Genomic DNA, 16,042 nt, shown 5'->3' on the forward strand with positions numbered 1-16,042 from the left:
CCTCCTTGATGTAGAGTGCCACTCCTCCCCCTCTCTTTCTTGGTGAGCTCCAGTCTCAGCTGTAGGCAATAAAAATGCACATGGCAGTAAGTCTGCTTTGGACTGCAGCTCTGAGCATGGCTGGGTCTCCAGTGTGGTGTTAAATGAACAGCTAAAATGGCTTCACCAAGGAAGCACTAACATGTTTTGGTCTTGGCTGCCTTTCATGGGAGGTGACTATTATGGGCAAGTTCTCCAATGATGGGGAGGAGCAGTGAGCTAAGAATCCAGTTTACTTTGGAAGAAAGTTCTGGAACCAAATGGATTTGTTGGGGGAAGGGAGTATAATGCAATAGGCAGGGGAAATGCCCTTCTATATGAACGAGAGTGAATTAAACCTCTTCAGTGCCCCTCGCTGTCTGAAGATCAAAACAGTAGGTAGTGAACAACGCCTCGTCCTGAGCACAGGTTCCCCCAACCCACTAATGCTACTACTGATCCTGGAATGACAGTGCCTAAGGGTGGAGGGCTAAGCATGAAATATTACCTTGAGCTCCATCTCCAGCATGCTTGAGACTGCTGCGTATAACCCGAGTGTCTTAACAGATTCCACTCCTGGATGTGGAGTATGGGAGGAGATGAGCAGGTTGTGCTCAGGGGGGTCATGTTCCTGCCAGTCCCTCTGGGGCCAACTTCCATCTGCTGCTCACAAGTAGATGCAGTGCCTGAGGCCACCACATCTTCTCCAGAGAAGAAACACTGCTAGCTCAATCTGGGCTTCCCAGCTCTTGTAATGTGTCTCTGCTCCACTGCCTCCATTTTTAACTGTTCTTCAGTGAAGCTCCTGCATAGCAGTGAATGGTTGCTTTGAGCAGGAACAGAATAAGCAGTGCAACATTATGACTGCAATGTAGCCCAGTCAATCGGGGCTCATGGAAAAGCTTAGACTGGCAAAATCTCTCCCAGGAGAGAACTTAACCACTGCTGTGCAAGCAACTTTTCTCAGGACTATGGGAACAGCCCTCAGGAACTGGAAATCCTCAGATGTGAATAGTCAGGTTCCTGTGGGAATCCCCCATGCCTGTCTTTGCATTCACCTGTTTGATCCTGAGTGAGAGCCTCCAGATACTTCATTTAACACTTCCTAGGGATTGCATCTCTGCATCCAGGTAGGAACAGCTGCTTTTTGTCCCTGGGGAGAATATATGAAAATCTTATGACTGTGGTGTTCCTTGACAGGTGCAATGGGTATTTATAGCTGCAGTCTAGACTCAGATGTTGTATAGCCTGGGTAGCCAACCCCCAGTATACATGCCAGAGCATGGCATGGAAAGTCACTTTGTTTGGCACGTGTACCTTTTGAAAGGGGCTGGGGCTGTCCTACCACAACAAGGATTGGGCCTCGCTTGCCTCTCCTGCCATCAGCCCCTGGCACAGCCACATCTTCCAAGTCCAAGTTGAAGATGTTTGGGCAGTGCCAGAAAACAAGTTCCTGACCCCTGTTGGATAGACTCCTCATTTCATTTTGGATTGTACTCTGTGACGACATGCCCTTCTATATAGCACTCATAAGTAGATGGTCACAGCTTCATGGGCAGCTTCTGCAAGCCTTATCTGGGTTAACTTTTTCCAGGGTCAAATCCAAAGATGACTATAAAATGACTAAAACTTTCAAAAGTATGAAAGTCTGTTCCCTGGGTCTACCCAGTCAGCTTCCTAGTGAAAACAGCTTTTAAGAGTCCAAAGCTGTCCCTTGGGGATAGGTTGAAAGCAAGACCTACTTATTTGTGTTTCTGGGAGGGGGGGGGAAACCCAAGTTATGAACACTAGGAAGAGCTTGTATTCAGAGCCTGCCCCTAACTCCTCTTCCACTAGTTCAGGCATCAGAAAGGAAGGCACAGAGCACCCTGAGCGGCAGGATCCTTTAGATGGCTTCTGAGAAGGGTTTGTTGGAGCAAGCAGTGCACTCCAAGGCAGTGCTGATAGCACTGGATTGACTCCTTGGAACAAAGCCTGACTAATCCCTTGCTAAGAGGCCCTGCGCAGAGCTGCCAGCTCTAGTTTCTTTTTTATATGCAAATCAACACTTTACCACAACTGACCTTCTTTTACTTTCTCTGTTTAATTAGTCTAGCAGTTGGAGTCTTTAGTGGTGCAAGATCTCTGGCTTCTGGTCCTAGAAAGCCTGGACAGTCAGTTTTGGGGAAGCTAGAGCAGCATCCTACTAGGCCTGTAAAAGGCTTGCAGGAAGCTGCTTGAAGGCTTTTCTTCTACAAATTGGAAAAACTGTACTCGGCTTCTCTAAAAATAAATAAATAAAATAAAAATAAAAAAATCCAAATTTGTGGCAGTTTCTGGATTTGTTTTTTTTTTGTTTAGTAAGGATGACATGATTTCTAGCAGGCTTTTTCTAGTCTATTAAGGGAAGGCATAAGCTGCAATGAGCTGAGGAAGAAGAGAACTTCTAAAACCTGTGTGAAGTAGAAGAGTTAGCCGGTAGAATTTCTCCTGTCAGGATGTCCTTGTTGGCACAAAAGACTTTCTGCTGGTAGAACAGCTTGTCTCTTTTTTCTTTCTTTGCACTTGACACTGACGCACTAGTAGACCAAGCTCCAAAAATGCAGTGTTCCAGCAACAGACTTTTTATGGTCTAAAGTGTCCCCAGATATTAAGAAAAGTGACCTGCATTTGTATAGCTCCCTTATTTCTGACAATCAACTTAAAAGGGGCAGGGGGTCTTCATATTTCTGTGTAAGCAGTCTTGTTAAAAACAAGATAACGAGAAACAACGGCCTCCATTAAAACAGTTGGATGCTTCCTGTCTGCCAGTCCTTCAAATAAGTCTTTATGAAAGACCAGGGTGAAGACAAAGGCTTCTCTCAAGTTAGGCTCTGCATCTCATTTAAAACTTCATCTCTGGCCTTTGGGAATTGATCTCCAACGTACATCATTTTCCAGCCCTAGCCAGATAGTTACATGTCCTAGGACTAACACTGTGCTATCACATGAAACCAGCGTCGTCCTATCAAAAGACTGAGGCTCTGCTACAGTGGGTGAACGACAAAGTAAGAACATAAGGGGTCCATAATAAGCTTGACCACTATGGTATGTTGTATTCCACAGTAGTACAGGGAATTTTATGCAAGGCCTACACAAACTGATCTATGTCTTCCCCTCTCCTTCTTTACAGCTCCCACCATTCAGAGGCTTAGGAAGTCTAATTTGGAGGCTGCTTCCCTAATTAGCATGTTTATTACCCACTGGATCTATCCTGCATGAATGTCTAATCTTCTGAACAAGCTTCAGTTGTTGGTCTCCATCTTGTTGCAGTGAGTTCCTCAAATCTGTAAGTTCTGTGAGTAAATAGAGACTGACTATAGCAGCTACAATGTCATGGATCCTGTCACCTTCTTTTTTTTTTTTTTTTTTCCTCCAGTTTTTTTCTCCTTTCCAAGCTAAAAAGTCATACCCTAACTAGTCTTACCTCCAAAAGCCTCTCCATAGCCCTGATCATCTGTTCTTTTTTTTTCCCCTTTAACTCCCCCCCCACACCCCCCTTTCACTCTTCTCTTGAGGTAAGAGCCAAAACTGCACCCACCAGATGAGGCTTAGTCCCATGGACGTGTACCGTGATATGACACTTAGGTTTTGTGGCTAATTCCTGACATCCAGTCTGCCTTTCAGCTACTACTGAACATTAGGCTAATAGCTTCAGAAGACTATCCACAATAATTTGACCTTTTTTTTCCCCCCCCTCCCCAAAGTAATAACAGCTGATGTAGAAAGTGTGGGGTGTCTCAGGTGTCCTTCCTGTCCTCTACTAAAGGTCTGTGAGCCTCCTAGAGAAATCTGACTTGGGAAGAGATGAGGACCAGCCTGAATTGGTGTCATGTGCACACAAAGGGAAATGGAAGAATGGTTTTCTAGACTGGCTTTTTTTTGACAAACCAGGGAGGCTTGACTGATGATGGCAACTGCTGAGCCCAGCTACAGAGGCCTAAAATTTTGACTAGTTTTAAGTGGAATTTTTAAGCTCCTTTTTAACAGGGCTGGCCTATCTACCTGTTCAGGTGCTGGGAGAGGTTGTTTCCAGAACCTTTAGATTACCTACCCACCCACCAGTGTGTGCCTTGGCCTCCCAATGCTTTTGGCTTCCACGAGTACTGAGGTATGCAAGGAATGGGAGAAGAAGGTGACTGCTGTACCAGAGGACAGCTCCACTTACCAGTGTGCCAGTTGCAATGCAAGTGTGGTGTAACCCAACTGGGCAAGAAGACTGTATATTTACCAGTGGTAAATGGAGCACAGGCCTTTTGCTAACACAGATGGTCAGTCCTCTGTAGAATGAGAACACTTCTGCACTTTCATGCTGTCCTCATCTGCTTTAAAATAAAAGCAGCAATGCTTTTAAGCCAGTACAAACTGTCCATGAAAACTCTAGAACTAGGTGAATTCAGCCCTGTTCTGTAACTTGGGATGACCAAGCCATAGTATAAACAGGGCAGCTTCCATTTGGAATAGGCAGTCCTGTTCTTCAGACTTAAATAGAGAAGAGTACTACCTTTGAGAACAGATGCATGCTTAAAGCAGTCTCTACAACTTGCAGGAAAAAAGGGAACAAGACTTGTTTAATATGAAATATTTCTCAGTTCAGTTTAAAAAAACAACAACAAACCAAAACCCTGCATCAAATAAGTTGGGTTGGTTTTTTTTTTGCCTCTGCACATACATCAGTAATGCTTAGTTATCTGCTCTGGCTTGTTTCTCTAAGTTGGAACTTGAGGTGCATTTTTTTTTTTTTTTTGAATTTGAGGTTCTACTTTCTCTGAAGCAATCTGACTTAAGGGTTGACCAGAACTTTGAGATCTGCTCTAAAATAAATAATCCACATGGTGGCCTTCCTAGCCATGAGACCTTTAACTACCACCTCATGTCACTCCCTCTGCACCAGGCTGGAGCAGTTCTCCTAGAAAAGAACAGGATCGTAGACCTGGTAACAATGTGGAACTTGCCCTCAGCTGGAGTGTGGTTTCTTGCACTATAAGCCACAGTGTCTCTGCTCACAGAAGAATCGAACCCTTGCCTATTCTGACTTGGCGCCTTGCACCAAACTGGCTCTGAAGTGGACATGACTTTGACAGCACAGACATTCAAAGTGGCACCCATTGAGTCTTTGACTATGCTAGTTGAGATGAGCACTGGACGTTAAGGGTACTGGAGTGACTGTATCAGCCCTTCAATTCTAGTTACCTTTTGAATAAAATGACGCTGTTCAAGCTTCTTGTATGAAGGATTGGAAATGCAGGGAGCTTTTTCTTGCTGCCCATCTGTTGTGCTTTCACTTTCTCACTTGGACCTTCATGAACTTCTCTATGCTACAAGAGGCATCTCAAATTGCAAGAGCTTCCTCCAGATGTCAAGTTTGGACATGAGGGCAGGTCAATGAGAAATCAAATGGAACTAGTGCTCTGAGTGCTTCTCTCCTGAAGATCAGGCCTCAGTCTTGCTTGTGATCCCACAAAACTACTCTAGTGCCAAGTGGATGAATCCATCCAGCATATCTGTCCTGCTACTCTTTGCTAGATGGCTAAATCAGGACCTAGTCCCACTGCTCAAGCTAGCTGCATGGCACTGTACAAATGAGCTTATGTGGCCCTGAGTGGAGGGAATGGGATAGACTTTTAGGCTTGAGCAGTATTCAGAGCTGACAGTGCTGGCTCAGGATTAACAAACCCATGAGGACTATTCAAACAGTAACTCCCCAGAGCCCTCTAGTGGGTAGAAGAAAGGGAAAACCACCTGCTTGTGGGTTAGACTTGGCTTTAAGATGCTCTTATGTAGCAGCTGAGCTGAAACTCTTCTTTTTAGATACAGCAGAGCTAAAGAAGCAAGCATGCAGGCTGCTGCTAAATGCGAGAGATTCCAAAAGGCAAGCTTAATTTCCTGCTGAAGAGGAATTAAAATGGTGATGCGCTTTATGGGACCAATAACCGCTCAGGCTTGCTCTGCTGCTCTTGAAGGCTTTGCTTAAAGCTGTACTGGCTTTAAGCCCCTGATTCTGAGCCAGGGTGCTGCAGCACCCTGGGGTGCCTTGAGATCCTGCAGGGGTGTTGCAGGTGCCACACTATTAAGCTTGTAGTTCACAAGAAGTCTGAATATCTGCATTCTTTGCAACAGAAGAATTGCTTTATTTTTCTGTAGGCAAAAATAAAATGTCAGCTCTTCCCCCATTCAAAGGGTGCCTCCAACTAAAAAGGTTGAGAATCACTGCTGTAAGCAGTATAAAAGCCTGTGGCTACTCTTAAACTGGTTTATGCAAGACCTGGGCCCTTCAAAAGTTCAAATAGCCAAGACCCATTGTGCTAGACATAAAACAAATAGATTTCCTGCCCCAGGGAGCATATCCAAACACGAGACAAAGGATAATGGATGTCTATATACAGACAAGTGGGAAGAGTAAGGAAACAAGCTAGGCAAGATTAGAGCTTCAGAGCTAATTAGAAATAGCCTAATGTTGACTGGCTTTTGAGTGTCTCAGGCCTATAATTTGAGTCCTACTTTAGCTCAGCTGAATTCTGAAGTCCAGCAAGATCAAGAGGCTCAAGGACCAAACTTTAACCAGTGAAGAGGGCTTTGGACAAAAACCACAGTGTATAGCCCAGGGAGATGCTCCTAATATACTAAAGTGCTTTCATCCTCTTAATTATTCCCTTTGGAACAAAAAGGGTTGGGATTCTCCTAGCTTTTTAATAGAAGCTAAGGTGTATAAAAACTCTCAGCTGGAAGTGCCCAGCTGTTTAGATGGCATGAAGGGGAAACTGGTTAGTTGCAGGCATATAACAATGATTCCTTCTTATTGTAATGGTACAACAGAGCAGTTCTGTGAAGGTTTTTTGATGGTTTAGTAAAATGTCACTCACCACATGAGCTTACCAGAGCAGTCTCTCAAATGCATTGCAGTACAGCTGGATTTTTTTCCTTGCCCTGGAAGGAAGCAACACTACCCATGGCTACTAGCCAGCACAGACTTCTTGCTTCTTCCACCCTGACTTACTCTAAAGCATCATCTAGGGTGACGGGTGCAAACTGGCCTTAACTCCTCTCTGCAGGGTAACACTTAAACTAACTGGAGAAAACTCTTCCTTTGATATCCTAGCATAAAAATGTCTCCAGTCTGACTGCTCTGGCAGCATCTACTATCTCATCTTGGCAAAGACATGAAACTAGTCCTCAGCCATAGGGTATATAATGGATTTTGGTGAATCCTTCCTGACTTGAATGTCTTGGATGTTACAAAATGGTCCAAGGGGTAAGGGATAACATACTCAGAGCTGAGCTTCCCCTTTGGCAAAGCAAAAAGAGTTGACTTAATAGTCTGATGGTAACCAGCTGTAGAAGAAGGGAGCTCTTGGGACTGCTGGTGCAGGCACTTCAGATGAAAGCTGCCCCCTTGTCTCACTCTAATTCAAGGCCCTCTACAGCAGAGGTACCCAACCACTAGGCTGCGGCCTGGTACTGGGCTGTGGAAGGCTGGCTGCTGGGTCATGGCCCCCCCTCATCTGTCTGCCTGGGTGAGTGGCTTCTGCTTGCAGTGGTCATGTGGGGGGCAGCTGGCTCTGTGCCCTATGCTGATCACTAGTGTAGAAAAGGTTGGGAACCATTGCTGTACAGGATTGGACAGTTGCAGCCGACTGAGTCCACTTCTAATTAAACTAGAATTTCTAAAAGCTTTTTCCTGCCTTGCTTCACACAGTAATACCCTCAAACCCTAAAACACTCAAGTTGTGAGTTCCTGTTTATTCCTTGATTAACGTTGTTGTGGATCTCCTTTAGTTGAGATCAATGCCTGAGATTCCAGTATTTCTGTAGTTCGTGTTACATCTAGTAAGATCAAGGCTCTTGTGGCTCTTGCAAAACTCCTCAGTCCCTCTAAATAGTGCGTGGAAGACTGCAGCAGGAAACTGATTGCTGTTGGCAATCTACAGCTTCTCTGCCAGATGAGTCTTGCAGCTTTATCTATTATTCATGTCACCTCTAGCCTGCCATGCATTTGTACACCCCCTCATGTCTCCTGGGCTAACTGCTCAAATGGGAATGGACATGGGACTCCTTGTTCAGAAAGCATCCATGCATTTACATTCCTTACTGCATGTGTATCTAGGGACTCTTAGTCTTATGCTCAGTTACTTCAAGCCATTACTGCTACCCTTAGCAAAGGGAAGCATGGAATGGTGTGTGGCAGGGTAGATGAGCCAAATGTTTTGTTGGGTGTGGGGGGGTGTGGATTCATCAAGTATTACAGTCTCAACTCCTAGTTTCTGAAAAATCCTGCTGGACTGAACAGCTCTGTATAGTGTCTGTGACTAAACTGATGCTGCAGTCAACTTCCTAGGAAAATAAAACTGTTCAAAATATCAGGCTACAAGCTGACTTAAACCTTGATTTACATGAGAGAACTAAATGCCTTGCAGGAGGGCTTGTAACTCTCCTTCCTTACAGCTTCAGGATGAGGATGTTTGACAAAAATGTCTTTTTTGCTCCCTTCTGGAAGCAAGGATGGAGCAACAGCTACTGCTCAGCAGTCCTTGGTGCCAACACTGCTCAAAGTTCTTGATTGCACTACTGGAACCTGTGAAAGAAGATGCTGGTTGATGCAGCTGCAGACTAGAATCTGCTGACAGATCTTTGAGCCATGTTCCAACCATTCAGTTTGCTCTTTAATTCTCAGTTTTAGTCTGCACTTGTCAACCTGGTACTTGAGGCTGCCAGTGTGGTGCGAGATGGCTTTAAAACTACACGGAGTAATAGGACACTGTTGTCAGAACAAGATGTCATCTGCTTTTTTTTCTGTTCACTTCCCGTCCCCCCCTTCCATGCAGAGGTACTTGGAGTTGCAACAGAACTGACTTGTTGTGGCTAAAATCTGTAGTATGAAATGGGCTTTCCTCTAAAGCAAGGATTTAGCCTTTGATTGCACTGGTCTTCCTTTGGTGTGGACACCCCTGCAAAGAAGCTTAGTAGTCTGGGGGGGGGATGGTATGTGCCCAGCTCCAACAGATTGTATTTAGATTGCCTAGTGCTCCCTCCCCACCCTGTGCATACTCTCTTCCACTGAGGATGAAGTTGTCCTACTGGATCATAGATCAGAGGTTAAGAAAACTAGTTACTTATGTACTAACAATTATTTTTGTTTTCCTGTTGAACACACTGAGTTCTAACACTGATCAGGGAAGTAGTAGCTATTCCAGGAGTGGTGCATTTATGTGCCTTTTTGGCTTCAGATTAGACCTTGGTGTATCTGGTCCATCTTCTTGCTTCTTCTGGGATACCCCAAACACCTGTAAACTGATACTGTCTTTTTACTAGGATCCTAACTCTATCTTCAGTGACAATGTGCTGATACTACCAGGTTATAGTGCAGTTTAGGGTATAGGTCCACAAAAGATAAACCAGCTTCAGTTGTTGACATGTACCAGCCTCTAATGTAAGCAGACTGTAGAACTTCTCAGGAATGCTGTGGAGCAGAATTTGGAGTTGCGTAAGACCTGGAACCTGTCTCGGTTCTGACGGAGCAATTGACTTTGTAGCTGCCTTTGTGCAATAGGCAGTTCCTCATCTGATTTGACAGGATTCATTTCTTTCTCTTCCAGTTTGAAACATGACCTCTAGGAAGAAAGTGTTACTGAAAGTCATCATCCTTGGAGACTCTGGGTAAGTGGAGCTACGTAAGGTAACAATCTGCTTCAGTCCAGCTGGGAGCAGAGCAGAACTGGGAAGTGTTATTTTTCTATGATTCTCTGAAATAGGATTGGAGAGAACTCCAGGAGGCTACATCTAGTCCAACCTCTTGCTCGAAGCAGGACTCCCCCAGCTATATTATCCCAGCCAAAGTTTTTTTTTTTTTTGTCTAATTAGGTTTTAATCTCCAAGGACATATTTGGGCTGTAGAAAGCATCTGGCTGCTTTTTATACTTGGAATGCAGTTTCCCATCTTTCCATATACTTTGTTATGGCTCTAGCAGTATTGTCAGCTTGTTAGGCAAGGGAGAACTTGGTTGAACTGGAGCAAAAATGCTTATCTTTTAGATGAAATGATTCTAAGGGGTAAAGTGCCCCAAATAGTTTGCTGAAAGGGGCACATGGACCAGCAAGTGGTGGGACATGTGGTTTCTGCCACTTGGGGGGCCCTAAAGAAGGGATGTGTGCCCACTCCTCTAACACACAATTACAAACCTGAAACAGAAGTCTTAATATTAAATCAGGCTTTCATCTCTTCATCAGCATCCATATGTTATTGCCTGGAGCTGAATGTTACATGAGCAACCAGCACTTCTTGGGACTGGAGCTGTAAACTCCTGGCTCCTGTTTACCGATGAGCAGACTTTGTTCCTGGGTTTATAGCAGCCTGTAATCTGACTCTGACTTTAATAAACAAATCTGATGTCACATCAGGGCACCCAGTGAGCTGCTCAGCAGGGAATGCTTGCCAGCCAGGAGAGTGCATGTGATCTCCAAGCTGCTGTCTCTGGAGACTCTACTTCCTGAGCTACTTCATAAAGACTTAATGAACTGGTCACTAAACACTTTAGTGACTGCAGCTGTACTAGTGAAACTGCCTGTTTGTACATGCTAGCAACCTTCAGTGAGCATAGCTTAAGCCTAGCCTGAAGAGACTTGGATTAAAGATGCAATTTACTGTGGGGTAAAAAGTGGGGCACTCTAGCTAAGGACTTGCTGTCCACAAGCTGGTTCTCTTGCCATGGGGTAATTGTATGCATCTAGACAGGACAGCTGCACAGTTCCACAGTGAATTATCTGTTCTCAATATCAGCTAGCATGTATGCAGCAGGAATATATATCCTGTGCTCTTATAAAGGGATGCAGGTTGTGGCTATAGGTCACTTAAATAATGGATGGAGGCTATGGGGAAACTCTTCTGTAGATCCTAAAGAAGGTGGTATTGCAAGAACTGCAAGTTGAAATACCTGCCACTCAGTTTCACCTGTCTAACTGAAAGTGTTAAAGCTTTGCATCCTTCCTGTGTTTTGAGGAGTACCAGTTTGGCTATGCAGTGATTGCTCAATGTTGTTCTGGGTGGAGGGGAGGTGGGCCTGTTGTCTTAATCCATCTTCAGTGAGAAGGAGCCAAGCTTGAACTTTTTTAAATGTGCTTCAGCAGGCATAATGGTGTCTGCAGAGGCTACTGCCTGCTCAGTCTTGCTGCTTTATCTATACAGGGTGGGGAAGACATCGCTTATGAACCAGTATGTGAACAAAAAATTCAGTAACCAGTACAAAGCTACAATAGGAGCAGACTTCCTGACAAAGGAGGTGATGGTGGATGACAGACTAGTGACAATGCAGGTAAGACGAGCAGCTATGTCTTGTTAACCCTTGGCTGCCTTGGGACATGTTAAGACTTATCTCCTTGAATACAGAGTGTATCTGAGCACAGAGGCTGATCCTTTGCTTCATAGTAACTTAACTACTGCATGTTAGCTGGGGAGACTTGGATCCTATGCTGGAAGCATGACCACATCCCAGTAGGCTCTTGGATACTCCAAGGAAGGATCCATCTGACCACTAATACCCAACACCAGCTTTTAAAAGCAGTTCCTCTTCTATTACTTTCCCCTCTCCCACTGTTAAGGGGTGGGAATGCAGAGGGATCAAAATGGACAAACCTCAGGTTGAAGCCCAATTATTATAAAACATTTTACTTAACATGTAAATTGCTGGAGGGATGTAAAATAGCCAAGCATTGACATAAGGGAGGCCCCAGTGGGCTACACAGACTTGGAATGTGGTCAGGCTCACTACCACTGGCATTTGATGGCCTCCTACCAATAGGAAGAAAAAGTACCTAGAGTCAAATCTATGGTGGGCCTCATCCAACTCAAAGTCCGTCTCTGCTGGCCAAGAAAGCAGGCTTTGAACCACTTTGGCCAACAGGCTGGAGCAGGTAGTATCAAAAGCTCTGGGTAACGGGGCTGAACAAGGCCATGCTACATCTTGTGCTTGGCTCCTCCTTGAATTCATTCCAGAAGCTTGTCAGGTAGTATAAAGCTGGGGACTTGTGGTAGAACAGGTTGTCTACTGTCAAGAGCCACAGATGCCTCAGCATTATGGTATTGATCCTAGATTGCATATAGGAGGCATTTAATGAACTGACCTTTGAACAAAGATACTGGGTCTGTTTTATCCCACACTTAAATTTGTGGGAAGGGGGGCAGTAACTCTGCCACTCAACATAAGCATGTACTCATCTAGACAATGACACAGCTGGCTTCCTGCACCCATGGTCATGACCATGATTTGCCAATTCAGTGTCAGCTTTACTAATTGTACATGTTAGCACTTTAATACTGGCCATAAGACTCTTTTTTTTTTTGGCTTGAAAGCCAAAAAATTGTGGGGGTGAAGCTAAAGTTCCTTTCTAGCCAACCAACTAGCAGTTATCTTTCAAACTGCTGTTCTGTAGCTGTGCCCCCTGCCAATCCCAAGTCTTGCACTTGAGTGAAAGGAGGCATAGGAGTGAGCACCTGGAAAGCCTCTTCCACTTACTGGTGACATCAGTGCCAGGTTAAAAGCAGACAGACTTGCTGTGAACAGACTAACTGGATCAAGGAACAACAACTACAGGAGTTGACTTCATTGCAGCTTTCATTCTGAAGCCCTTGTCCAAAAGGAAGTGTACTTCTAGATCATCCAAAGAATCTGACTTTTTTTTTTTTTTTAACTGTAAGCAGTAAACTAGAAGCAGCCACAGACAAACTACTGGAACTTGAAGCTCACTCTCCTGTGAGAACTGAAATGATGGCTCCAACAAGATTGGAAACTCTTCTGGGCACAAACTGTGAAGTGGGATGCTGGGGTATATAGTTTCTATCAACCAGGTCACAGGCTTGTAGGAGCTAACAAACCTGCTGCTTGCTGTATCTCAGCTGCCAATGAAGCTTATAAACTTGGGAGTATCCAGTGTAAGACCAGTGCAATTGCTAGTGACACTTCAGACTTAGCCTACTGGATGTGCCTGAACAGGAAGAGGAAAGTAACTTTTTTTTTTTCTGGTCCTGATGCATTACCCAGTTAGTGCAATGTGACCTTTCTGCTTTTGTTGTCATCTTCCCCATCCCCCATAAGCACCACTAAGAAGCACTTGACTGTCCAATATTGTAAAGAGCAAGAATATTTCCCTTGATGAGGATGGAAATGGTTGGCTGGTTAAGTACAATGGTCTAACTTGCCTCCTGCTTACCAAGTATGTAACAACCTCTAACCACTTCTGCGAGGCTGGTTTGAGGTAGAATTTGCTCACTCCAGACTCCCTGTATTTTGTTGCCTTGTGCAGTAGGGATGGGTACTGTTCCATGTCTGCACAGATGCCAGTCTCCTAAATTTTCTTTTTATCTTGCAGATATGGGATACGGCAGGGCAAGAACGGTTTCAGTCTCTGGGTGTTGCCTTCTACAGAGGAGCAGACTGCTGCGTGCTGGTGTTTGATGTGACAGCCCCCAATACATTTAAAACTCTAGATAGCTGGAGGGATGAGTTTCTTATTCAGGCCAGTCCAAGAGACCCTGAAAACTTTCCATTTGTTGTGCTGGGAAACAAGATTGACCTAGAAAACAGACAAGTAAGTACAAGGCCTTGCTGGCCAGCTTCTAAGTGAAAGTTCCTGGTGGGATGTAACTGATTGGGTTGGCTCGCTGTTTCCCCAGTTCACCAGGGCAAATTGGTGTTGCACTTGGATCAGGAACCTTGTGAAAAGAGCCACTGTAAACTACTACAGCAGAAGCATATGTAAGCCTGACAGTGGGAATATAGTAGCTGAGGAATTGTCCATTAGTTCAGAATGGGCACTTGGATGCTCCTCAGTTAAGGCTGTAATCCCAAACTTGTTCTTGGCTCATACGGTCTTGTTGCAGCACTTCATCACAGTTGTTCTAGCCTGTGTACAAGGCTGTAAGATGAGGATTTGCTAGTCAGTAAAGGGGCAGGGATCCTCTGTAGTTTGTTAGAGAGAGAACGGCCTCCTAGGCACATGGCTTATACAACGGTAACTTTCTTCTTCACTAGAGGCTACCAGCCCTTGCCAGATGATAGCTGAAAGCTCTTGCCTAACTTAGTGTCTAGGAAATGCATAGCTCCTAGTGTTGGGCTATCAAGTACATATTTGACCCTGGGTCAAATAAGGGTCCACCAAGGGCTAGAGTGAACAGGACTGCCTACAGAAGACTTGGCTGATATCAAGGAGGTAGTAATGTTGAAGGGGGGGCTAGCTAGGGAACTTCATTTTTAACTGTCATCTTGAGACAAAGGGCCTGGCTCCTGATTATTAAATGTAACCAGCCTAAACCTTGGGTAAAGAAAAATTGGTGTGGGTGCAGAGGCATGGCTGCAGCTCTCAAGCTATAGCTGGACCCGGGCTCCAGCATGCTCTGCACTGGCTGCCCTGGCCAGTGTGATACAGGGTCAGCCTCTTCAAAGTAACAGCTGTGGCTGACCAAACAGGGTGGTGGTTTCCTGGCTGTCTTGTTTAAAATGCCTTCATAGAAACTGATGTAGGCACAGAGTGCCCCATGCGTAGCTGGGCTGGTGATGCTCATCTCTTCCTTGTGCAGGTTACCACAAAACGAGCACAAGCCTGGTGCTACAGTAAAAACAACATCCCATACTTTGAAACCAGTGCCAAGGAGGCCATTAATGTGGAACAAGCTTTCCAAACTATTGCACGAAATGCACTTAAACAGGTATGACATGGAGTGTTGTCTGGTGCCCTCTAGTGGTAAAAACTAGTGCACTTGTGTTGTGTGCGGTGGGGTAGGAGGAGAGCATGGAAATAGCTGCCTTCTCTTGAAGAAGCTTCTGCCAAGGGACAAGATGGGCCCTTTCCAGCAGAATGCTTTTGGGTAGGTGGCTACCTACCTGGACTCCACAAGACTTTTCTTCAGTGGCTTGTTCTTGGATGAGAACCAGCGGGGAGGAGAAAGTGGGGGAATTGCAGTTGACGACTAACTTGGTTCCTCTTCATCTCCTTATTCATTAGGAAACTGAGGTGGAGCTTTACAACGAATTCCCCGAACCCATCAAACTAGACAAGAATGACCGAGCAAAAGCCTCTGCAGAGAGCTGCAGTTGCTGAGGTGGAGCTGGAGGGGTTGAGCACAGTCCTTCACAAATGGATATCACACTTAGGCCTTCAAACACAAAGCCCCTCTTCTGTATAAAAATAAAACAAAATTTTAAAAAATCCCATCTCCAGCTGCCAAAATCCACTCATCTCCTGTGAGCAACTGTAAGCCCAGCCCTCCTACACAGAGCTCATCCATGTCCCTATTCACATTGCCCCACTCCTTGGTAGCAGACCTTTTTTTTTTCTTGGTTTGAAATGGAAATTCTTATGTCTGGAATGGAAGCTAACCCTGGGTGTCCAATGGAGAGAAACTGTTTACAGGTAATCTGTGTAACAATTTGCATACATTTTTAACTGTCTTGTGTTCCCCTGTGAAGGCTGCAACTGGGAAAGGCTGATTACCCATAGTTCATTGCAAGCTCAGCACTCAGTCTGACTAGGTTGAGTTTTGTATGTATCTCTGTTAATGCTTGTTACTTTTAACTAATCAGATCTTTTTACAGTATCCATGTATTATGTAATGCTTCTTTAGGAAAAATCTTATAGTACATGTTAATATATGCAACCAATTAAAAAATGTATAAATTAGTGTAAAATTCTTGAATGACATGTCAAAATACTAAAACACAGATTCACTAGAAAGTGAGGAGGACACTTGAAGTGTGGTGTGCCAGCAACATGAAGTCCAGATAGAGGCAGTATTCTGTACAGTAGGAGTGAGAATTTTATGTAAAAGGTCTTACTGACTTTTGAGCCAAAAAGCTTCATCTCCTGTGGGCGAAAAATCCAAGTCTGTCTGGCTTCCTTGTATCTAAATTCTCAAAGTTGATTTGCATAACAGTGATATGCACACTGGATTATTGGATTTAAAATTAAATATGGCTGTGAAATGATCATCTTGTTTGTTCACCTTCCCTTCCCCCCCCCC

At 44.6% G+C, this 16,042-nt stretch overlaps 1 protein-coding gene and 1 long non-coding RNA gene across 3 annotated transcripts in view; one reads left to right on the forward strand and one right to left on the reverse strand.

Annotated features, from left to right (window-relative positions):
- The window catches only part of RAB7A (RAB7A, member RAS oncogene family), a 38,209-nt gene extending 22,499 nt beyond the window's left edge, over positions 1-15,710 (forward strand). Inside the window, exons 1-6 of one of the 2 annotated variants that reach the window (XM_019504955.1) lie at positions 3,302-3,325; positions 9,630-9,690; positions 11,216-11,342; positions 13,396-13,614; positions 14,603-14,731; positions 15,028-15,710. In XM_019504955.1, coding sequence (XP_019360500.1) covers positions 9,638-9,690; positions 11,216-11,342; positions 13,396-13,614; positions 14,603-14,731; positions 15,028-15,123 — 624 coding nt within the window. In that variant the 5' untranslated portion in view covers positions 3,302-3,325; positions 9,630-9,637 and the 3' untranslated portion in view covers positions 15,124-15,710. Of the gene's footprint in view, positions 1-3,301; positions 3,326-9,629; positions 9,691-11,215; positions 11,343-13,395; positions 13,615-14,602; positions 14,732-15,027 lie in introns of those variants that run through there. The other variant, XM_019504954.1, reaches the window with a different exon arrangement.
- Positions 15,648-16,042, reverse strand: part of LOC109289069 — a 6,068-nt gene continuing 5,673 nt past the window's right edge. The window contains exon 2 of the long non-coding RNA XR_002095287.1: positions 15,648-16,029. This is a non-coding gene — a long non-coding RNA (uncharacterized LOC109289069). The remainder of the gene's footprint in view (positions 16,030-16,042) is intronic.

The sequence above is a fragment of the Gavialis gangeticus genome, unplaced genomic scaffold (genome assembly GCF_001723915.1).
Source record: "Gavialis gangeticus isolate Ggan-Ray unplaced genomic scaffold, GavGan_comp1, whole genome shotgun sequence".
Taxonomy (NCBI): Eukaryota; Metazoa; Chordata; order Crocodylia; family Gavialidae; genus Gavialis; species Gavialis gangeticus.